At 45.3% G+C, this 25,000-nt stretch overlaps 1 protein-coding gene across 2 annotated transcripts in view; it reads left to right on the top strand.

The window, feature by feature from the left end:
* The window catches only part of akap13 (A-kinase anchoring protein 13), a 113,750-nt gene that overhangs the window by 36,222 nt on the left and 52,528 nt on the right, over nucleotides 1–25,000 (top strand). The window contains exons 4-13 of one of the 2 annotated variants that reach the window (XM_036003774.1): nucleotides 3,498–3,541; nucleotides 9,466–9,637; nucleotides 9,774–9,871; nucleotides 11,224–11,301; nucleotides 11,441–11,645; nucleotides 13,040–13,232; nucleotides 14,912–15,122; nucleotides 17,070–17,739; nucleotides 19,447–22,704; nucleotides 24,124–24,128. In XM_036003774.1, coding sequence (XP_035859667.1) covers nucleotides 3,509–3,541; nucleotides 9,466–9,637; nucleotides 9,774–9,871; nucleotides 11,224–11,301; nucleotides 11,441–11,645; nucleotides 13,040–13,232; nucleotides 14,912–15,122; nucleotides 17,070–17,739; nucleotides 19,447–22,704; nucleotides 24,124–24,128 — 4,923 coding nt within the window. In that variant the 5' untranslated portion in view covers nucleotides 3,498–3,508. The remainder of the gene's footprint in view (nucleotides 1–3,497; nucleotides 3,542–9,465; nucleotides 9,638–9,773; nucleotides 9,872–11,223; nucleotides 11,302–11,440; nucleotides 11,646–13,039; nucleotides 13,233–14,911; nucleotides 15,123–17,069; nucleotides 17,740–19,446; nucleotides 22,705–24,123; nucleotides 24,129–25,000) is intronic. The other variant, XM_031285546.2, reaches the window with a different exon arrangement.

Here is a 25,000-nt window from a genome sequence, read left to right as displayed (position 1 = left end):
TCTGTTGACTCCTTCAGTGTGTGCAGGTGTGTGTCGTGCATCACAGCTCACAATACAGTTGATAAAAAAACAAAACCGAACGGAAGTGTGTTTCTGAGTCTGTCATGGCTGCAAAGATCTCACTGTGACAACATGCAAAGTGTCTCTGCGTGCAGTGGTGGAATGTAACGAAGTACAAATACTTCGTTACTGTACATTTTTCACGTATCTGTACTTTACTTAAGTAGAATCAATAGTGAATACTTTTGACTTTTACTTTGTTACATTTTGCAGCAATTATCTATACTTTCTACTCCACTACATTTCTACAATGTTCCGTTACATTTTCTGATCAGTTTTTCCCCGTGCCAAAACGTCTTCCTGACCGTCACACGTTTGCAGTCTGCAGGGAAGCCTTCAGCAGCGGCTCCTGCACCGCCACGCCAAGACCCGCCCTTCAATAGCGTTTATTGGCCAGGCGCGTACCTCTCCCGGTACTACTACTACTCCCGTTACTGCTGCTGCTCCCAATACTCTGCTGGGTCATATGTGAAGCATCCGTTAACATAAGGTTAATATACAACCCGTATATCTATGTTAAAAACACTCCCGGTCCTCCTCAGCTGTGAAGCCACGTACTTGTTGTCCAAGCCTGTGTGTTCTCGCTCGATAAATGTGTGCAGCATTCACTGTCCTGTGGGAAATAATGCAAAGTCGAGCTTCATGCAGATCACCCTGATAGATAACCAGAAGTGTAAGTCAGAATGTAAACTGGGCCACAGATGGTAAGCACAATTAAATTAACCTAAAACTAACTTAATTAAAATGCCACAGCCCATAGGCCTACTGTTTTTTTTTTTAAATTATTACAATATTGACATTAAGAGAATACATCGTTATGCAAGTACTTTTACTTGTAATACTTAAAGTACATTTAAAATGTGTGTGTGTGTGTGTGTGTGTGTGTGTGTGTGTGTGTGTGTGTGTGTGTGTGTGTGAGAGACTTCCTGTTTCCTGGGTGCTGACCCCAGCTGTTTCTGAGGTTTGAACAGAGAGCTGTCTTTGTGTCTTTGCTGACTTCATGTCTCCTCTGCTCTGGCTTACATCAGTCAACTTCTTCACGTACTGCACTGAGCCAACCTCTCTGTTTTAAATATAACATATGTCAAACTCATTTGAAAGTAATGACTCACTCTACAATATTGCTGTCTGTAGAGTCATGCGTTGCACTACTTTTGCATTGCTTCCACCAAAATAACCAAAGAAAATACAACGAGGCAATTTAGAAAGGAGGATGATGTCGTGTTTATTGCAGTTCATTGCGGTGTTTTTCTCTGGCAGCGCTGGGGAGCGTTTCATCGCTGGGTTTCTCTTCAACATCTTGACAACATATCACCACTCTACCTGCCCTGGTATGATGGGACTAGCATTGACCCTTTGCATTTTATTATCAATTATTACTACTGTAGATTTGTTTTCCACCATAAGCAGCAAGCGCAGGAGGGTTGTATCAATGTGACAGCAGAGCAGGGAGGATGTGTGTGCACGAGGATTCCATTACTTATGATGGAAGACTAGTCGACAACCTTGCCAACACAACCAAACATGCAGCAAGTGCAACAACACAAGGCAGCTAATATTACTCAGCGGTCCCAACAGAAGAAGGCCAGCTGGCTGTGTGTCTGCAGCCTTTAATCTCAGCAGGCTCGCTGTGTTTCCTCCTGCTGTCCACTCACAGTTAGGCCCTGTTTACACCAATACGCTTGCGGGTGAAAACAACAATATTTTATCAGATGTACCTTTCGTTGAGACGGCGACGGCATTTTTGGGGCTTAAAAAACGCAAAAAAGTAAAACCACCCTCCAGAGTGGAAATCCTAAAAACGCTCCACCGTTGCGTTCCCATCTACTGTGTGTCTGTGTGTCTGTGTGTGCATTGTTTGGAGCAATAACTCCACCTCCTCGTCTGTCCAGACAAAATTGTCAGCTTTTGTTGTTCGCTTCGCGCTACTAGGGAGAGGGAGAGAGGAGGAGGAGAGGGAGACAAGTAGAAGGAAGGTTCTACGCAGGCACGTTGACTTGGTGGCTCACATTTCACACACTTTCGCCCCTTTCAGATTTCCCCCCCATAACGCTTGTCTAAACGCGGAATAAAAAGTGAGAACGCAATGCCACTTTTGCGTTTTCTCTTCAGATAGTTTCTGTCTTAGCCTTAGTGTGACCTCAGGAAATCCATCTGAATACCCTGCCAGCCTCTGTTAACATGTGTGGTCCTCTCTTTAATACATACAGTATGAAGAGGGAGATGCATCTTGCAGACAAAGACAAAGTGTGACTCAGATCTGCTGCGTCTGCAACTGTGTCAGTCACCTCTCCTTCCTCGGCCCCTTTTATCAGCCCCCTCCTCACCCCCACACTGACTGAAAGGTCATGGAAGGTAGTTCCAGTTATTTCCATGGTTCCTGTGTTCAGCTGGATCTCTTTATTGAAATGCTGTGTATCCCTGGACCTGTGCTCGGGTCTAGTTAGCCAGAATAAGGGAACCCCCTGTGATGCTGTGTAGAAACTTAAAATCAGTGTTTTGTGTGAACATAACAGACCACACCTGAACAGGTGTGGCTCCGCTGACTGCAGTTAGACATGCTGCTGAATAGTTAACCTGTATTACAGGCTCCCTGGGATGGTCCCAGTGTTTCTATGGAGAGAGGTGCGTGTGTGCTTGCGTGAACCTGTTAAATGTTCTGCTGCTGCAGATGCAAGGAGGTCTTGTCAGTACGGTGGCCCTGATGGCTCCACACTGCCCTTCACAAAACACATGCACACACATGAAACATGTGACAGAAGAAAACATCTGCATCAGTGTGCAGTTACAAAAAGAATGCTGCAAAGAGAGAAAACAACTAAAAATGGTGTGATTGCATCATTGTGATGTTGTGAAGCATCATTTGAATTAATAATGGACTTCCTTTGTGTTCTGGGCGACTTGCAGTCGGTTGTGTTTTCTCTGTTAACTTCTAAATGCTGTGCATGTGTTGACACAGCTGTATTTTAGGCCTGTGTGTAAAAACTGTACCAACGGAGTAAACATGTGATTTTCCCCTTGTGGGATTAATAAAGGCATGTCTTCATCTTCTTCTTTGTCTGTTATTTAGAAATAAAAGACAGAATTGACCAATCATTGCTAGTGTTAGGGTTAGGCCACATGTCAAAGTGTCCTTGAGCAGGACAGTGAACCCCCAGCTGCTCCCTGGACGCTGTGTGTGGCTGTCCACTGGTCCCAATGCTTAGGATGGGTCAAATGCAAAGATTGATTTTCACTACATGAATATGAATTTATAAAGTTTCTTCTTTTGTTAATCAGAATCTTTAATTCAACAAAGGCGTGTAATATAGAGTGGATTGGATTGGAGGTCTATTTATGATTTCTCTCCTCGTGGTTTGTCTTCCCGCTCCAGCATTGGAGGGCATTGATTGGATTCCAGCTAACACATGTCTCTGTCTTCTCTTTTTGTCTTCTAGAGTCCAGCGTCATGAAACTGAATCCCCAACAAGCTCCACTCTATGTGAGTATCATTTTGACATTTTTGCCTCCCGTCTGTCCGTTTGTTTTTGTCCCAACAACTATTAGATGGATTGTCATTGGTTAAGACATTCATGTTTCCCTCAGGATGAATTCTAATAACTAGCGCCAGCATCAGGTCAACATTTCACTGTGACCGATCACTGATTAATGACCAAAACACCTGCAGAACTATCCCATCAGCTTCAGCTGTTCTCTGTGTTTACTGCTAATTAGCAAGTTAGCATGCTACCATGCTAAACTAAGACGGTGAACGTTCTACTGCTGAACATGCTGATGTTAGCATTTAGCTCAAAGCTAAACTCTGTGCTGCAGTGCACATCAAAGCCGTCCTCTAAAGCAACACACTAACTGCCATCTACACCATAACTGAAGATTGTGCTGCACAACAATCATTTCACACATGCAACGTTAATTCCTGAGTCCTGGTTGGCTCTTTTTGTCTCTCTGTCTAGGTGTGTGTGTGTGTGTGTGTGTGTGCGTGCGTGCATGCGTGAAAGAGACAACAACATATTTGTGGTTCAGTTGAACCGTTCATTAGCCTGGGAAAACCCTGATGAACTTCCGGCAAATTTGAGATTTGCTCTGCCAGTCCATCTGGCCAAGAGACCATTCAAGCCCGTTTCCAATTTTTCCAAATCGAGGCACCAATCACAACCGTTGAGGCGGTCTTTACACGATGACGACAGCGCAGCGATGGCAAGCAGCTTTTTGTTTACATTCAACATGACGGCCACTGAAGCGCAGCAACCCGTTGATGCCACTGTCGCTGCTACGTCACCCAGATCGTTGTTCTGATTGGTTGAAGGACTATCCAATTGCGCCTAGAGGCATTTGAGCGGCGTCCGTTGGTGACGCCCCTTTGGAAATGGGCTGTGAATGAAGCTTGTCCAGAGTTATTATTCTCAGTTATAACTGAGAAGGGTCTGGTGTCAGCCAGGCTAACCGTTCAGTAAAAGATATGTTTTGATCTCAGCAGCTTCCACGTGGGAAGTTTCCAGTGTGTGTCCTGTTCAGAGTTCTGTACTCTGGTCATTAGCAGAGATTTGCATTCTGTTCTGCCATTTTCCAAAGTATTGTAAGAGTAGTGTCAGTAGAATGATACAGAAGGACCCCACACACTGTTTCTGTACTTTACTGTCACTACAGTATTGAAGTTGATCTGAAAGTTAGGGAAACTGACGTTACTGTACTGTGACTTAGTGCTGTGGATGAAGGAGGAGTTCATTGTGCAACGTAGCCTGAGAAATCCAGAGTTTCTGCAGTTGAGGCTTTGCACAAGCACAGGATTTCTTTATCTCAAGTGTGTTGCCTGAACTACTGACACAAAGCCATGACCTTGTCTTAGACACACAGAGGGCCAATACTGCAAATACTGTGAAAGGCCAGATTTCTGGCAACATGATCAACTGTGTCAAATGCAACAACCGCTTCCACTGCAGCTGTGTACACATAAAAAGGATGGTAAAAAGGTTGACAGGGTTGTAAACGTGATGAATTCATTAGTAACCCTGTCCTCCCAGTGTATGTTATGGACTGCTGTCTGTATGTAGATGCACTAACTTCAGTGCAACAAGACATTTACAGTTACATTCCATAATGATATATTCATATCTATTAGAGACATTTTGATGCCTAAAATTATCAAGTAATATTTCTCTGACATATTTCTTCTGGGGGGAGGGGGGGGGGGGGGAGAGATACCTATAACATTGTGGGCAAAAGGCTTAACATACAGTAGTGTAAAAATGCTACCCTTCCATAATATAATTTACGATATATTTTCTGTACAAAGAGTCACATTTTCTCTTTGTAATGCAACTCTTTGCTAATAACAATACAAACAAAGTGACTCGCACTGTACTTTTGTACTTTAAGATAATCGATAAAAGGACCATTATACACGGCGGCTTATGTTGGGAGGGTTATTATCACCTATGAAATCCAGTATTTCCAGTAATTCATACATGATGCAAGATACATTCCTCGCTAAGCAGGACAAAGCATTACCCAATTTGAATCATCTAGGATGCAAAATCCAGAAACAATTTCACATTTGGACATGTCGCAACGCAATGTTTATGAAATGACTCATACATAATTCTTAGAATTCAGTGATGTGGGAGCTTTGACTTTAGAAACAACACGCTTCCAGAGGTTTGTGATGACACCACACACGGTCCCAACATCATCTAGTATGTTAACCTGGGACACTGGAATATCTGTTTGCAAAATCTTAAAGTTCTTCCACTGACCAATGACTGGTTCCACATGGATCCAAACATGATGAGGTTTTCCCTGTGCAGAGCGGAACTGAGGGATAGGAAGGGGGGGCCTCATACGCTGCCAGCTCGGCGCTGATTAGAAATCCCCTATCAGCTGAAATCTCATCCTGAAGCTCCAAGATAATGTCAGAAAAGGTTTCACTTCAGAACCAGTTGTCAACATACTTCTTATGTAATTTTAGCATGCTATCTCACTATACAGCTATGAATCTCTGTTTGTCTTGAGAGTGTCAGTCTGTCTGTCTGTCCTTCCAATAGCTGGACAACCGTTCATCCAATCTACTTCACACTGCAGCTGTGTTGATGGGTATCCAATGACGTGCAGTGACTGATTTGGTGTTTGGTGCAATTTGTAAATGGGACGTGTTCAATATTAATAAACGGTGAATAAAACTAAGTGAACAGCTGTGCGGGCGGGGCTTCAGGGCTCTCAAGCATGTCGTCTGTAGCGGGCTACTAGCGACTACAACGCTTATTTGGAAATGAATAATACCTCTGAGTAGGAAATCCAACTTCAGAGGGCGTTCCAGTTGACGTTTCCAACTGGAAACTTAGAAATTCCAACTTCCTAGTTCTATTGGAACTCACCATAGTAACGTTACCACCGGCTAAATACTGCCACCCATTAAATCCATGCTTAACGTTACTTTATAACCACGGTGGTGATGTCAAAGCAAGCGACTAAACGCCTGTTTGGAAATGAATACCTCTGCTAAGTGTATTTCTGACCATGACTTGGTGTGTTTTCAGGGCTCGATTTAGTTTGGCTTCAGGCACACAGCGTCTTGCTTTACTTGTTTTACTTTTCACTCTTCATCACAAATCTAACTGGGAATCTTGCTATTGGCAGAAGAAGGACTTAACCCTCCTGTTGTAGTCGGGTCAAATCTGACCCATTTTCAAAAAGTTTCTATATCAGAAATGTGCCAACCAAATTTTAAAACAAAATAACGTGGATGGCTTCGTACAACGCTCTTCACAAGTTATATAAATGATCAGTTCACTACTTTCATTGAATTTGGGTGTTTTTATTAATTAATTAATAATTAATTTTATAGCATGTAAAGAAAAATTATTAGTGTAACATTGAAAAACGTAGGAAAAAAAATGTCAAAAAAGCACAGAAAACGTCTAGACATAAGGCTAGGATAAGGCAATGGTTAGGGTTAAGGTTAGGGTTAGGTGCCTTGAAGTAGACGGTCGCAGCGCTGCCTTGAAGTCGACGTTGGGGGGCTTAAAACACCATCGACCTATGTTTACCTCTGAAGTACAAGTACACAGTAAGTCAGTAGTACACAGCTTCGTAAGTGCTTTGGGGGCCTTCTGTAAGTAATTTCGGAGTACAATGAGTTAGAATAGTAACATATTCAATATTTTTCATGGGGGCCTTTCATCTCAGCCCAGGCAGCTGCCTACCTCTGAGTATAAAGGCTGCTCCTGGTGTATTTCAAGTGAACCAGAGTGTTTTCCCCCGGTGTGTTTCTGACCGTGAGGAACAGTGACGTCAGGGCAGGAGTATAGCCCTTGACCCAGGGGGGCGCAGTGTGGCTGTCAAGTTGTTTGGATGAGCAGCAGCACCTCAGGCCAAGCAAACACACTATTCTGTCTGTAATGTGCACTGCTGAAGTGTCCTCATCTTCCCTGCAGAGAACCTGAGCTCAACAACAATACAAGTATGTCAGCTTAGCCTGAATGTTTGTGATTCACGGCAGCCAGGCATCTGTAGACCCCTGCCTGTCTCTGGATCACTGCAGCCAGTTCAACAGCAGTAAGCTGTGTGTGTGTGTGTGTGTGTGTGTGTGTGTGTGTGTGTGTGTGTGTGTGTGTGTTGGTTGTGAAACATTCCTGTGTGTCTATTGTTAGCCTGTGGGTGTGGCTGCTAACAGACTTTTAACTGCATGTTCAGCAGCCGTGTGTGTGTGTGCTGTGTCATGTTTCACAGCATTCATAAAGGAGCAAAATACAAACAACTCATATCAGTCTGAAGTCTCTATTCTATATCTTCAAACTAGGGCTGTCAATCCATTCTAATATTTAATCACAATTATAGTTAACTCGTAAATAATCGTAAATTAATCACAATTTTTTTAATTGTTCAAAATGTTCTTTAAAGGGACATTTTTCAAGTGTTAATGCTCCAGTGGTGTTTGAGACTGGACGTTCACATCCACAGTACATGCAGATAACTTTAGTCTTTAGAGAGAATCATCTGGAAGGGCTTTGAAACTCAACTCGCCATTCAAAGAGCCTTTTCTTTCTCTAGTTCTGCTCAAGGAGCTACGTTTCTTTTAATTGTTTAATGATTACTGAAATAGTTAAAATGTAATCAACAAAGCCTGTTGCTCAGAACAGGAAGTTTCTCTTCAGATGAAGCGTGGGGCTCTTGTATATATTCACCAACAATACTCCTTAAATGTCCACCTAAAAACACAAGTAAAACAAATGAGAAGCTAAGATATAAAATAGTGCAGAAGTTAAAATATAGGAGATAACATCTGTACAATCTAAAGAAATGGTGGTAGGCAGGTGTACAGTAATGGACAAAGAAGAAATGAATGTAAATGTATATATGTACATGTATGCGTATGAGGAGTAATATATATATATATATATATATATATATATATGTATATGTATGTATATGTAAACCGTATACAGGTAAACCGTTTGCATGATAGTCAGTAAAAGTATATAAAGGTAAAGTGAGCATGTGGAGCAGGTCTGGCTCTGAGCTGTTTTTTTCTGACAGGTGCCCTGTCATATTAAACTGTTCCTAGCAGAGCGCTCATTGTCATTTCTAAGAAAAAATTTAATTAAATGAAAGTCAAATTGAAATTTAGCCTGACAAGCCAGACCCACATCAAGATGTTGGGTCTGGGAACTCACCATTAACAGAGCTCAATCCGAGGGGCGGGATAAACAGTTGTCTTTCAAATTCCCTCTGCACGCAATAGGATAGCGCTACAACCAACCAGAGCAACGAAGAAGGTAGCGGAGCTAGTTGATAGATTAAACTTTTGCCGTATCCGGTCGGCAAAACTCCGAACAAGACTCAAATGACCCATCTGATTGGTAGAGTGCTAACCCGGAAACGGGGAGCAGAATGAGCGTGACTAGAGTCTCTCAAAATCTGACGAAAATCTTTTAAACTGACCTTTGTCGATCTGAAATGAAGACAGATTCAGCAACTGCACGGCCTATTTCTCTCTTAAAATGTTTTCAGAAACACGTTTCGGTGAACTATTTTAGTACAATATGAGATTGTATTCTGAACAACCCGCCATGACAGTCTGGCTTTGAATTTCCGGAGAAACCAGACCTGAGGACATGTATACTGCGCAATCAGAATCTGCGTCTCAATCTGGGTTTTTACTCCCAGTGAGCAAAAAGTCGTCTGGAACAAGTCTAAAAGACGTGATTTAAAGACATCCAGAAGACGTCCTCCAAGAACGTTTTTTTTATACATCTTTTCTGGAAATTGTACAGACGTCAATTAAAGATGTTTTTAAAGAGGTAATAGTTGAACCAGAGCTGTTGGACTGGGATCCGTCCGTCAGTGAGCTACGTGATTAAAGTTGACTTCCCTGTCTCTGTGTGTATGTGTGTGTGTGTGTCCTCTCAGGGAGAGTGTGTGTTGACCGTTCAGCTCGATGATGATGATGTGTGTCGTGCTGAGGGAGAGGACGAGGAAGAGGAGGAGGCGGAGTTTTATCTTTTATTCTCGGGATCCACACAGAGACACCTGAGCAGCACGCTGCGAGTCAGCCACGTCACACTGGAGGCCGTGTGTCCAGGTAACACACACACACACACACACACACACACACACACACACACACACACACACACACACATTCTCCCGCAGATGAATGAATAGACACAAGTGCACTCATAAGAATGTGTGTGTGTCTGTGTCTGTGTGTTGTGTAGCCCATAATGTGTGTGAGCAGGTCTTGGTGACGTTGTGTTTGGCTCGGCCTGGTGCACCAGTGGATACACACTCACAGGAGACCTTCTGCTTCGTACAGGTAACAGCTCTGTCAGCTTTCTATTGGTTGCAACATGTTCCAGCATGTCACCTGTCGCTCTGACATGCCGCTGACCAGAGAAGTAGATGGAAATGATTTGTAACAGAAGCTGCACAGCCTACCTGATGCTGATTTGGGGTGTAGTTGTTCTCTATAAGAGTGATGTACATACATGGCCACTGGATGTATACGCAATGTAAACATGAGACCATCACAGCTGTATTAATCTTGCCTTTCATACAAAAAAACATCTGGTTGTGTTTGACACTCAGCACCTCATCACAAAACGCGCGTGTTATGTTTGGGGGTCATGGACAAGAAGACGACTGGAACTAAAACTCACGTGTGTATTTATGTCACGCCTCATTCAGATATTCTCAATGACGGGAACACATCTGGAGCACCGTTAGAGTTGGCGTCCAAGACATTCAAATCTTGATCAACAAAAGTGAAATTGTTTCCAAATGGTGAATCATTTAAAATCAAGTAAAAAAAATGGCACGCAAGTTGTAAAAGATGAAACAATTTAAAGCAGCCATATTATGCTCATTTTCAGGTTCATAATTGTATTTTAAGGTTGTACCAGAATAGGTTTACATGGTTTAATTTTCAAAAAACACCATATTTGTGTTGTACTGCAGTGCTCTCTCTCACTGCTGCAGATCCTCTTTTCAGCTGGTCTCTGTTTTAGCTACAGAGTGAGACCTCTTTTCTTCTTCTTCTTCTGTACTATCTTTGATTGCACTGCACATGCCCAGTAGCTCAGATGTAGATCATGTCAGCTAGCTAGCTCCATAGACAGTAAAAGAAAGGCTGTTTCTACAACTTCGGTCAGTTACAAGGCAGGATTAGCTGGGAGACTTCTAAATGAGGGCGCACATGTAAGTAGTTCTTTTGTAGATTATGGTGAACTTGTGTGTGTTGTAGCAGTGCTTTGCTATTGAGAACGAGGTAGCATGCTAGCGTTAGCATGCTAGTGTTAGCCATAGCGTTAGCATGCTAACGCTACGAGCTAATGGTTGCGGTTAGCCTGCTCGTTTCGGCTTGTGACGTCACAAGCCGTGCCGATTTTGAACAGCTCACCCAGAGACTGAAGGCAGGACACATTCAGAAACCGTATCTCACTCTAAACACCATGGGTGGATTTTTTTCAAAGTTTGTATGTGTGTGGAAGCACCAGAGACACAACATAACACCCCAAATCCCAGAAAAAGTGTTTTTTTCATAATATGGGCACTTTAAAAAGTAGAAAGGTTTGATGGGACATCATGAACTCATGGAAATCACTAGAGTGCACCACACACTGCTAAATGTGTGTGTCTGTGTGTGTGTGTCTGTGTGTGTGTGTGTAGGACTTGGCTCTGGACATGGCCCACTTTCTGCTCGACAACACATCTCCACAGGAAGCATTCCTATTGGATGATGAGCAGGTAAGGTTATCTTTGGATATTCATTTTGATATTGTTGATCTTATATTAGCAAGACATTTCACATAACTCAATGAGCTGTCTTTATTGTGTGTGTGTGTGTGTGTGTGTGTGTGTGTGTGTGTGTGTGTGTGTGTGTCAGATTGGGTTTAAAGAGTGTGAGCGGTTGGACCAGAGCCTGGCCCTGGCCCTGAAACACCTCAGCCTGCCCCCCCAGAGGACTGGACCCGCTTTGGACACACAGACGACACACACACCTGCACACAGTGGCACAGACAGGGACGACACAGAGACACAGCAGGAAGCTACATCTATGGATGTCTGCACACCTCTGGACAGCTGCACCGGTGAGCAACCACACACACACACACACACACACACACACACACACACACACACACACACACACACACAGATTTCGGCGTTGGCTCTTTCCAACAGAAGTTCCTGAATCTCGTTGTCTCTTCAGTTAGACATTATCTTTGGCGTCTTCTTGTAAATCACCTTCTTCTTGCAACCCTCTGGTTGACATTAGACATGCCCTGGTGATTCAGACTGTGTACTAATTAGGGAAGCACCCATCTGACTTTTTCGTCCATTGTACTGATTCCAACCTCTAAACTCCCGACCCCACTGCGTGGTACTGATGAAGACCATGAACATCAGGTAGCTGGACGTGGAGATGTTCACACACCCACAGCCTTTTTAGGCATGTCAGTAGTGTTCAGGAACGGCTGGTAAAGACTGATCCCAGCTGTCGTTCATGTAGCCTCTTAACCAAGTCCACACTGAGCTGATAGAGCACATGGCTTCCCTGCAACTGTGCTACTTTTTTCCATTCCAGTTGTTCAAAGGTTGTTGGTTCTTTATCCAGTTGTTAAATATGTGATGAAATTATTTTTTGGATAACACTGAGGGCCCTATTTTAACGATCTAAGCGCACGGCGTGAAGCGCATGGCCCAGGTGCGTTTAGGGCGTGTCCAACTCCACTTTTGCTAGTTTGACGGCGGAAAAAAGGGTCCGTGCGCCGGGCGCATGGTTCAAAAGGGTTGTACTTAGTGTCTTCATTAATCATAGGTGTGTTTTAATTCATAGGTGTGTTTTGGGTGTAACATGCAATAAACCAATCAGAGATCATCTCCCATTCCCTTCAAAAGCCAGGCGCGTTTGTACCATTGCTATTATGATGGCGGATTTTTATTTGTAATCTTTTGCATCTTTGTGTGCTGCTGTGCGTCCCTGTGTGTGTAACAAGCATAGTGTGCGCGCGCTGTGCACGTGCCTAGGAGCATTTTACTAATTTGCTGTTAAAATAACAATGAAATGCTGCGCTATTGACTTTAGACCAGGTTTTTGTTGGTCAATGGCACGATCAATTCCCGCTGCCTCAAGATAGCAAAACGCCCAGAATGCACCTGAACACACCGCCCTGTAAGACCAGCACGCCCATGGGCGCACAGATGGGCGCACAGATGGGCGCAGGTGCATATGCTATTTAAACGACATGGGCGCTGGACGGTCTTAAAATAGTAAAGACACTGTCAGTGCCAACACTGATGCTTTCACAGTAACAGTCTTCATATTAAATGCATTTATTGTGAGGCAGTGATGGATCTGAGACCCTGACCCAGGACCGGCTGATAGCCACGTTTGACTAAAGAGCGTCCCGCTGTATTCTCTCCCATGTCCCCACGAGTCCATCCCCGCCCCGCCCTCACCGTGTCTTATCTCGGTCCTTAGGCCGGTCTCAGTGCCAGCAGCTGTCCAGCCTGCTGCACGTGGCAGCCAGTCACGGTCTGAGGACAGTGGCGGCGTTGGTTCTGCAGCAGCCGGCAGGCCGGGAGGCGCTGAGGACGCCCAACGCCCAGGGACAGACTGCAGCCGCCGTGGCACAGAGCAGAGGACACCAGCAGCTGCTGCAGCTCTTCACACAGTGAGTACACAGAGAGAGAGATATAGATATATCATCATCATCATCAGGAGCTGTGGAGTGTGACTCTGTTATTATCCCATATATGTGCTTCCATAAGCTCAATTTCAAAAAGTCAAGACAACAAAAACATAAAGAGTGCAAAAAGAATAGAAATAGAACTGCATATGGTTGAGTAGCAAGTTGTATAAAGTATGCATGTACAGGGGGCTTCTGTATGTCAGAGCATCTATGTCACAACACGCTGAGACAGACAGACAGACAGATAGACAGTCAGTCAGACAGACAGACAGACAGATAGACAGACAGTGTTCCTGCGAACGTCTCTGTGGAACATAGAAACTACTGTTTACACGGTGGCTCAGCAGTAAGCACTGCTGCCTCACTGCACAGTCAGATCCCCGGGCCAGGCAGGGTCTTTCTGTGTGAAGTTTGCATGTTTGTCTGGGTTTCCTCCCATGATAGAGACATCCATGCTAGGTAACTAGGACTACAGTTGAAAATTAGCCGGCTGGCTAACACTGGCACATTTACAGAAATGTTGATTAATGCGCATTGTCCTAATAAATAAATCGTAATCTTAAATCGACTGCAGGGATTCCTCCTAGTCACTTGATTACACAGATGCTGTGTGTCTCTGTCTCTCAGATATTCCACATGCAGCTGACTCATTAGTGCTGACTCGTTCAGAAAGGCTGTGGCATGTGTTCTTTATTCGTAGAGCACAAAGTGCTTAACTGAAGAAAGAAATGAATACAAAAGCAAAAGGAGGAGAAGATAAGCAATACAGAGCTCAAATCAACCGAAGCTCAAATCAACCGAACGAGGGCGGTGAGGCTTGTGAGTGTGAGCAGGTTTATGTGAATCATGCTGTTCCACACTGTGAGTGTTTCTGTGTGTGGCTCTGGGAACATCCCGAGCATCTGATTGGTCCAATCTGGAGTTCTGCTCGATAAGGTGGAACTAGACCATATCTAACCTTTAAAACAAGAAACAACAAGAAACCAAATCAACCCTGAAACTTACAAGAGATGAGATCACACTTTCTTTTTCCTGTTAGAAGACGAGCGGTTGTTGGTAGACACCAAAACCAGCTGAAAGAGAGAGAGTACAGTATAAAGTGTTAGTAATAATAATGTTCAGGTGGTAAGGACTGAGTTGGCAGACAGGACAAACAAGCCTGCTGCATTAATGCTGCTGTCACTGGGAAGAAAAACGGGTTAACAAAACACACCATGTGTGTGTGTGTGTGTGTGTGTGTGTGTGTGTGTGTGTGTGTGTGTGTGTGTGTCAGTAACTGAGCACCTCTCCCATGGCTCAGGCTGAACTGGGAGCGTCAGAGCTCAGCTGATTGGGCTCAGGGTGTGTGTGTGTGGAGGTGGAGCTGGAGCTGGAGCTGGGGGTGTGGTTCCAAAGACTGCGTGAGTGATATGAAGCCTCCACCACACAGGGCAGTGTGAGGCACGTAGGCTGCCTGTCGGGAGTTGTCCTTTAGTTGTGTATTAGTTAGATTTTGTTTTTCCTGGACCTTTTAGTTATTGACTTTATTTAATATATGAACGACACAGGTAAGACTCAGAGACTCCTGGTCCCCCTGGTGTCTCAGTCGTGCGGGACAGCAGAGTCAGAGAGCTGGACCAGCCGTCTCACACACACACACGTATGACTTTGTGTCCCTGCAGGTATGAGACGTCCTCAAACGTCCAAGTGGAACTAAAGGAGCAGCCGCACGTCGACCCAGAAGGCCGAGTGTTTCAGCACCACGCCGCTCTTGGCACCTACACTTTGACGTTCCCGGGCCCGGGGCAGAGGGGGGGGGGCGGTGACGGCCGCTGCATCCAGGAGGAGCTGAAGGAGCTGAGGAGACACATTGGTCTTCACAGGGACACACAGGTGAGCTGACAGCAGAGACAGTCTCACCTGCCTGTCACCACAGTTTTTAAGATTAATATTTAGCAATTAATCAAATTAAAAATAAGATATACTTATTTTGGGTACGTTTTCACTTCCAAACGTGCTTTGTTTCAGCATCTGAGCTCCCTGAGCTTTGATACGCGACACTAGAGGTTAGCAGGCGTCTGCTGTCGATGCTCGCGTTACATTCATAGTTCAGATCATCACCACATCAGACAGATGTTTCATACGGGACTTTACTCCCCACAGTAACCGAGAAGCTCCGCCTTGTTCATTATTGTTCAGTCCTTCCAGAAACATTTGGAGTTTTTTGTGATTGTTGCGGGCAAAAATCCTTGATTATGCGGCAGGTTTTCTTAAAAAATGCGATGGAATATGCGGGATATTTATGCAATTTTATGCGACGAAATTGCGGGAACTTGCAAAAGCTGCGGTTTCATCATGGCTTCATCGCGGGGTTTGCAGCTTTTCAATGATGTTCACGTCGCGTAATTGCGTCACTTTATAACGTTCCCATGGCAACAGGGGAAAATGGCTGCTCTTGTGTGAAGTACACGCAACATTTTTCAACTGTCTGCTAAGATATATGTGACTTTTTTGCAACGAAAATGCGGGGATTATGAAATCATGCAAGCCCCGCATATTTTGCGCGAAAATCGGCAATTTATGCGCCGAAAGTGCGGCGTATTTGAAAAAAATGCGGCCCCCGCATAAATATGCGGACTTTGGCTGATTATGCATTGAATTATGCGATCGCATAATCGCATTTTTCTGGAGGGACTGATTGCTCCATGTTGTCTTCGCTCTAAACAATTTCCAGCGCCATCAGAAGCTTGTAGGAGGAAACGTCACCACAGCAGGCCAATCACAGCTCTTCATCAGTCTCCATGTGGTATCTCTCTGTCAGCCTGACGTGTAGGAACATGGCAGCTGTGGAGACTTTGTACTGGCTGTAGGTCCGCCGTACACACGTGTAACTCTGCGTAACTAACTTATTGTAACGCAGTGTTTAGCAGCGTCACTGCAGTGGTTCACTGACATGCAGACCGTGTATGGACATTACTCAGTCCCTCCAGAAAAACGCAATGCATAATCAGCCAAAGTCCGCATATTTATGCGGGGACCGCATTTTTTCAAATACGCCGCACTTTCGCCGCATAAATTGCAGATTTCGGCGCAAAATATGTGGGGCTTGCATGATTTCATAATCCCCGCATTTTCGTTGCAAAAGAGTCACATATATCTTAGCAGACAGTTGAAAAATGTTGCGTTTACTTCACACAAGAGCAGCCATTTTCCCCTGTTGCCATGGGAACGTTATGAAGCGACTTAATTACGCGACGTGAACATCATTGAAAAGCTGCAAACCCCGCGATGAAGCCATGATGAAACCACAGTTTTTGCAAGTTCCCGCAATTTCATCGCATAAAATTGCATAAATGTCCCACATATTCCATCACATTTTTTAAGAAAACGTGCCGCATAATCAAGGATTTTTGCCCGCAACAATCACAAAAAACTCCACATTTTTCTGGAAGGACTGGTTACTGAGATACAGTATGTGTACTTGAAGTTGTTGCGTTGATTCGGTCGGGACCAAGAAAGAAAAGTTCCGTTGTTTCCTGCCAGTTGTGGTCTCTTCTGTGAGACGTACACAGGAAACAGACTTCTGAGCTCTCTGCAGAAACCCACCACAGGCTTTTGAGTGAACCCAGCATCACGTTACCATGGTTATCCAATCCTTCATAAATATAGGCCGTACCCTAACACAGAAGCTTTTTGACAGGTCCCATAGCTTACCCTCTCACAGCCTGTGCATGCACCAAAGCCATATATTTAGTTTTTCATTGAAATGTTTTGTAGTTGTGTTTTCTGAAATGACATTTTTCGATCAACACTTCATTTGGATTGTGTTCCCTGTTGCAGGGAAACTCTTCTGGTGCTGCGGCTCTCAGCCCTGCCTGTAGGCTGCAGCCCTGCAAGCAGAATGCAGGGCTGTCTGCGGTAACCATAGAGACCTGTAGCACCACAGAGGAACAGGGAAGTCCTCCGTCATTGGAGGAGAGAGCCCGAGGGGAGGACTCTGCTGTCACTCAGACATCCTGTAGCAGTGCAAGTCTTTGTCAGAGCCAGGAAGCTGCCAACTCTCCCGCTGGCCGTAACCGCAAAAACAAAAGGAGAAGTAGAAAAACTGCGAGACGTGCAGCCGAATCTCCAGGAAGTAACAAAGGCACCCCAGAGGTAGGTGGAGGGATAGCACACAGGCCCACAAAGGCAACAGGAAGTAGAAGAGAGACAGATGGAGCTACTTCACCTAGAGAATCAGTGACAGCTCAGCGTGGTCCCACAACGGAAGAGACTTCATTACCCAGAAAGCCAGGGTCTGCACCAGGCGCTGATGGGAAGTGCGCTGGCAGGAAGGCAGCGGCCGGGTCTACCGCCATCATCGTAAAAAAACAGGAAGTTGACCTGCTGATACGTGAGCGCGTTGCAGAGACAGAAGCAGTGACACGGACAGGGCAGGGAGACACTGGACGTCTCCCAGCAGGACCAGCTGACGTCAAGTTTGCTGTGGAATCGGCCGCAGAGAGGACAGGTACGTCCCCTAGTGGGTCAGTGTTAGACTCACTCATCCATGGGGAGTGGGAAGCAAATCAAAGAAAGAAAAAGGTGCCTTTGCTGATTTGAAAGTGCTGACCAGAGACTCTACCACACAAACCTACCGTCAAATTACCTAACTAATAAAAATCAACCTGCTGTCAGATTACCTAACTAATAAAAATCAACCTGTGATTTGGGAAACTGATTGGCTGGACAGACAGGAACTCCGAGTCACACAGTGTCACTGTTGATTGTTGATGAGATTTTACACCCAAAGCGGAAACAGTGGTGTGCACTGCGGGAACAAAAGAAACCCACGTCAGAAGGCTCCTTTCCTACTGTCCTGACATCTGTAATCTGTATTCACTCAGGAATAGAATGTGACAATGACAATCAAATGTTAGCATTTAGCTTTAGGCTAACATATGCAAATCAGCTTAGTTATTTAAACCAAACCATGCGCAATGCAAATTTCAAACACAACACCTTTCACATTCGCAAACAGTGGCCTATTGACACATCCGGCAGTTAGAAAGTCTGCTGATTCTGCTGTGTGCATTAAAACCAAAACAAGAACTACGTACATACTTCCTTACTTTTGGAACGTTTTGCTTCTGAAGTGCTCCCAGTACAGTCGTGCTGAGGATGAACCAGAACCTGGTTGCAGCTGTAATGCGGGCCTATGTCTGTTATATATTCACTGCTCCTACTTATATTCACACCATTCTTCATTTATGTTCACACTGTACTCTATTTATGTTGACACTGCACTACAATAGCCTTTGTACAATCCATTGTTTTAGCGACACAATCTTTCAATCAATCTTACTTATTACCTAGTCTTACTTTACTTCTACTTAACGTTTTTATTTCTTGCACTGTAGCTATGTTACTTTATGTAACTCAATACACTTATTGACTAGCCTTTTTCTTACTCTTGAGCAACTGTAACTAAACAAAAAAGGAGGGGATCAATAAAGTACTCTGATTCTGATGATTCTGATTCTGAACGTCAACTTTTAGAAATTAACACTAGTAGTCTCTGGTGGTTAAACTGTAAAAAAAAAGCAATCTGGGGGAAAAGAAACATGAAAATGAAGGTTAATGTAGTAAAGTTATTTCCCATCCCAGTCGATGAACTCTCCCTGGTTCAGCTTTGACTTATCTACACACAGCTCACCTGCGCAATTATTAAAGGTGCTCTAAGCGATGTTGGGTGACGCCCCTCCCTTCTCCTTGAGCTAACTTCCCTCTTCACCTTCTCTCTCCTCCACTCCCCACACCCCCCTTCATGTGCCCACGCACTAACCCCCCAACCCCCCACCCCTAAATCCTTCTTGTCAGTTATTGGCTGGAACACTGTTTGTTATGTTTGGTGGTGCAGGTTGGTGCAGTTTGTTTTTGTTGCTGTGTTCAGGGGACAGGCAGCTAGCGTATAGTGAGGAGATGTTTGCTGTATGTGACAAAAAATGTTGTAGCCTAAAAAAAACGCATGACGTCGCTTAGAGCACCTTCAACTGTTGGTTTGATGTTCTGACTGCTCGTGACCCAGCTTGCTTTTTGTAGCAATGCAACAGTGTTACCATATCTATAGTAAACTTAGAGAGTAATTGATAGAAATGATGACCGAAAATATGAAACTAAACGTAAGTTTGATCCTGAGTTTTTTTGCAGTCTTTAATCTAACCCTGTGTCCTTTCAGTAACCATGGGTCAGGAACAATCCCAAGATCCCCAGGAAAGTCAGCCGGACTCAGAGGAGCCGAGCCAACCTGACACCATGGACAACAGTCCTCAGTCTGGCAGGAGGACCAGCCCCAAGTCCCCAGACAGGGACAGAAAACCCCGCAGAGGCTGGATTGGAAGCAGAATGGGATCAATCCCACAGGGACCAGAAACCATAGCAAAAACAGTGTGGTATCAGGCTGAAAACCTGGACCAGGGTGCCAATGAAGCCTGGAAGAGAGAGGCGGTGAACTCCCAGTCAGTTTGGTATGATGGTGACACAACAGATCAGAGAACACATGAACAGCTGGAGCAGGGAGTGACAAAGCAGAAAGAATGTGAATGGAGCTCAGCCCAAGCTTCTGGTCTTAGTTCTCAAGTGTCTGCAGCTCTTAGTCAGCCACATGCTGCTGGAACACAGCCAGCACTGTCACAAGGGCCGGGTGCACAAAGACGGGAAGTGCACGGATCACAGCCAGAGGAGGAAGTAGGGCCAGATTGGAAGGAGGGAGGAGTGGAGGGAGACAGAGAGGAGGTCACTAACAGAGAGACCAGTTACAGCAGACAGAGTTCTGAAAGAGCAGACATCGAAGAGGGAGGAGAAGAGAAGCAAGGGAGCCAAGAGAAAGGAGCAAAGGGCAGGAAAAAAAGGCGGAATAAGAGGGGGAAGAGAGGAGGCGCAGAGGGCAAGTTTAGCTCCAACTCCAGCATCGAGTCTCAGAGTCACATAGAGATAAAGACAGACCTAAAGACTCAGTCAGAGACCGAGTCAGAAGCCAGGGATAGAACAGGAAGGGCAGACGACAAGTCTCCAGCCCAGAGAGAGGAAACTGACAAGGACGCCATGCTTCTACCCAGCCAGACAGAGGGCCAGACCAGGGGCACTCATGGACCGGACTGTCCTAGTGATACCACTCCAGACTTCAGTCCGGCAGACCTGACTGAAAGTACAGCTTCCCAGACACCAGAAACAAAGGAATTATCAGACAACAGCGAGCACTTTCATGGACCGGATCACTTTAACCCGGATTCTAGCGTCAGTGCTTCAGAACTTAGTCAGATGGACATCAGAAAGGCAGACGTAGAGGACGTTACAACTGTGCAACCAGTAGAAAAGGAAGTACTTGACCCTACAGAGCTGGAATTAAAGGGGCTCGTCAGTCCGGTCCAACAAACCGTGGATAATGTGGAGTCAAATCCATTTTTAGAAAATGAGGATTTGACGGTTGCTGGTAAAGCTGTAACGTCTGTGGATCGGACAGGTTTGGTGGACTCTAACTGTCCAAAAGAACTTCCTGCCAAACTTTCAGATCCTACAGAGTTCACAGAGCACTCGTTTCTTGTGGAATTTCCTGAACCAAATACACATGTACAATGTGTGGAGTCAAACGAGGCAGAACAACCTGTGGATCCCAAGGGAGGACCTGTAGGATTTATGGAATCTGTGCGTCCTACAGAAGCTGGAGCTCTGCCATTCGAAGGCACAGCGGATGTTTTACCACTTCAAATACGGGAAGGAAGCTCTGAGACAACTGTGAGGGGATATTCAGAGCATTGTTTTGTCCCTGAGATGCTGAGAGATCAGCAGCACACGGACGAAAAGAGAAATGAGTTGTGGGTGGGTGAAGAGGAAGCAGCTAAGAAAAGAAGGAGTGAAGAAAATGGCAGTGGCATGCATCGCAGGGAGTTGTCTTCCATAGACAGAGAACAAGAGCAGGACTACAATGAAAACATAGTTGCCACAGCGGTAGCAATTGTAGCGGTAGCAATAGCATCAGCCATGGCCAGCCTAGAGCTGAGCCAACAGTTAGCAGACAATCAGTCAGAGCGTCAGGGGTCAGAGGATTTACTCAACACTGTTCAGGCCTCACAGCTGATGGACAAAGACAGGTGTCCTCTGGTACCATGTGAGACAGGAAAGCAACCTGTAGAGCATTCACAACCTACTGATCAGTTCCCCTCTCAACAAGCAGCTAATGTTGAGATATCAGAGGTGGTGTTGGAGTGTGACGCTGAGACAGGAAGGCTTCTTGCAGCACAGCAATGTTACAACCAGCCAGCTAAGCTGGACCTGTTTGCACCTGCAGACACTCCTAGCTTACCACAACTCCACGAAGAGGAAATCCAAACAGAAACTACACAAAACAAAGTATTTACATGTTCACCACCTAAAGAAGAAGACAGCCTACTCCGAGTTAGTAGGAAAGCTTTGCCAGAAGCAAACAAAACGATTACAACCGAGGTAGACAGCCGGGGTCACATGCAGGTAGACATCCAGCTGCAACATCCAGAGGCTTCTGAGGAGAATCCCACACCAGGAGAGCATAGAGGCCCGCAGGATCAGTCTGTCTGTCAGGAAGAAAGGGGGATACAGCACAGACATGATGAGGGTGAGGTAGGAGGACAGCCGCATGAGCAGGACAGTCCACGCAGCTCCGAGTGTCAGCAGGACAGTCCAAACAGCTCAGAGTGTCAGCAGGACAGTCCACACAGCTCCGAGTGTCAGCAGGACAGTCCACACAGCTCAGAGCGTCAGCAGGACAGTCCACACAGCTCAGAGTGTCCACACAGCTCCGAGTGTCTGCAGCAGGACAGTCCACACAGCTCAGAGTGTCAGCAGGACAGTCCACACAGCTCCGAGTGTCAGCAGGACAGTCCACACAGCTCAGAGCGTCAGCAGGACAGTCCACACAGCTCAGAGTGTCCACACAGCTCCGAGTGTCTGCAGCAGGACAGTCCACACAGCTCAGAGTGTCAGCAGGACAGTCCACACAGCTCCGAGTGTCAGCAGGACAGTCCACCCCGCTCAGAGTGTCAGCAGCAGGACAGTCCACCCCGCTCAGAGTGTCAGCAAAGCGTGTCAGACTGTCAGGATAAAAAGCAGGACAGAGACCCACAGCTGGAGGCTCACCTTAAAACATCCTGTGAAGGGGACATTCCCACTTTGTCCCATCCTAGCTGCTCAACACTTCCTGTTACCCCGTATGACTCCACTCTTGCGGCCCATCCCAGTCCAGAGGAACAGCCTGCCCCTGTGAATGTGGAAACAGGAGAATACCAGTCATCCCAGGCATTAGCAGACAGGAAGGGTGTCCCTGCTGGCAGTAGCACAGGTCCAGAGTCTGTTGCTATGGATACTGAAGACGCTCTGGATACAGTGGATGGATGCAATGACAGAGAACGGAATAAGATGAAAAGTGAAGAGAAGGTCACAGTGGACGTCACATCCCAGACAGGTAAATAACTGCGCTCTACATGTCCGTATGTCTGCGTCTGAACACTCTTTCATTTCTATTCTCCATCCATCTTCTCTCTCGTCACCTCTTTCTTTACCTGGGCTAAAGAATTTGCAGCTTTATTGTCTGTACAAGATAAGTTTGTGCCAAACATCATCACATATGTGTTTCTACATGGAATAAATCATCAGTTTGCTTGTTAAGGTCCTGTCAGGGTGCTCCATTAAAAGCGCTCAGTAACTAAGTCAAGCTGGCTCACTTCTCGACAAACAACAGCAGCTGTAGCATTTTACACTAGTGGTGCATTGTAACATTCATAATTAGGACATGAAGGTGATGACCAGGCTGGTGGTAGTAACAGCAGACTGCTGCTATGGCTGCACATTGTAGCAGGAAGGAAGGCTTCAGAGCAGTCACTGACGGACACGTTCAGTACAGCCTGTCCCAACACTAATGGTGTAAGTTTACATTCAGATTGCTGCTCTTGTGATGAAATGGCACTCATTGAAATCACACTTCACAAGTGCTCATCTTTCCTACCTCAGGGAGGTCAGAGGTCAGGGGGTTCTTGTCTCGGGGCTCTGTGGGACTGAGCCGTTAATTCACAGTCAAAGAGTTTTAGAGTAGAGGGCAGCTGAGAGACGCAGCAGAGCGATGTCAGTAACAGGGAGGGACTGTGTGTGTGTGTATGTGTGTGAGAGAGAGACGGCTGTTGATCTGGTGCCACTGTTTGTATGGGCCACGGTATCCAGGCAACCTGATGATGTCATCAAGACTTAACAGTGGACAGTGAAACTAGAGGTAGGCTGAGAATAGTGTGTGTGTGTGTGTGTGTGTGTGTGTGTGTGTGTGTCTGTGTGTCTGTGTCTGTCTGTGTCTGTCTGTGTCTCTGTCTGTGTCTCTGTCTGTGTGTCTGTGTGTGTGTCTGTCTGTGTCTGTGTGTGTGTGTGTGTGTGTGTGTGTGTGTGTAGGCGTGTAACAGTTTTCGTGAATGCCCTACACTCTTATGGACGTTGACTGTTAGCAGCGTGTGTAGTTTAGATAATGTGGCTGTGTTCCCAGAGCTGAGCAGTGACCTGGTGAGTACAGGGTTACCCTAACTGACAGATGTGATGAACAACACCATGGGAATCAGACATTTTGGCGTGTGACAGGAGGTGTAAATAATGAAATGAATGCCGGCTGCTCCAGGTTCCTGCTGCTGTTAATGCTGGATCACTGTCAGGGTTAGCCTGGACTACTGAATACTAGAGACTGATCTTTAAATCTCATGAATACTCACACAGCAGCGTAGACCAGCGTCAACCATCCATTACTATGAGTGGTGATGCCGCAGCCACAGTCCATCCAGTTTGTTCACATCTAACCCTAACCACTGAACTGCCTGTGCATTGTCTGATTTATTTGCATCATCGTTAGCAGAATCGCTCGCTTACTTGGGTGAGAGAGGTAGAGATGTGGCAGCAGAGTGAAGAAATCTTCTATGACAAAATATACATATTGGCTGCTTTGCCTGGCCACAAGCACACAGCATGTTACTTTGAGCGTGCTCATTTTGAGTTTGAGTGCAGATAAAATATAAAATGTACCTAGTCAGTGCAAGTTTAGCATGAATTAATTTGACCTTTGTTTTAGACTTGCCTCTATTATTGCTATATCAGCTGATCAATTTTTTTCAAACATAAAATCTCCATAATCAATTACACACTTCACCGAATGGAGAATGGTTTAGAGTCTTCTGTGGGTGCAAACGAGATGCTCACAGTGCCAGATTAACATCATAGAGGAACAGAAATGGAGAGATGCTGTAAAACTGAATGAAAAGCTGCCTCCCAGATCAGCCCAAAAAGCAACAGAATGAATGTGAGAGGTTTCTATATATATATATATATATATATATATATATACACACAGGCAGCCATAATGTTCCAGCACTGTCCAGGCTGATGGCTGGCTCAGGGAAGCTTTCCTTTTCAGCCCCTAATTATTTCACCCAGAAACATCACTGACTCACCATGAGAGGAGCAAAGTCCCTCACAGGATCTTCATCATCATCTTCATCACATTCCAATCACAGCCGCTCAACTATCTGACAATGTATTGTTAGTTGTGTCATTAGGCAAAACTCAGAACTCATCAACCATCTTTAATGAGCTTTGAGCCCTGAGTTGATCTTCCTAACCACACACACACACACACACACAGGCATGTCAGCTCCAGCTGGGCTGCAGGAAAGGACCAGCCTTAATAGCACATCTTTGAATCGAGACATGAATGACGTCCTGTCACGATGAAC

The sequence above is a fragment of the Sander lucioperca genome, chromosome 7 (assembly GCF_008315115.2).
Source record: "Sander lucioperca isolate FBNREF2018 chromosome 7, SLUC_FBN_1.2, whole genome shotgun sequence".
NCBI classification, from domain to species: Eukaryota; Metazoa; Chordata; class Actinopteri; order Perciformes; family Percidae; genus Sander; species Sander lucioperca.
The sequence above is the reverse complement of the archived record's forward strand: the minus strand, read 5'-3'. Positions and strand labels throughout refer to the sequence as shown.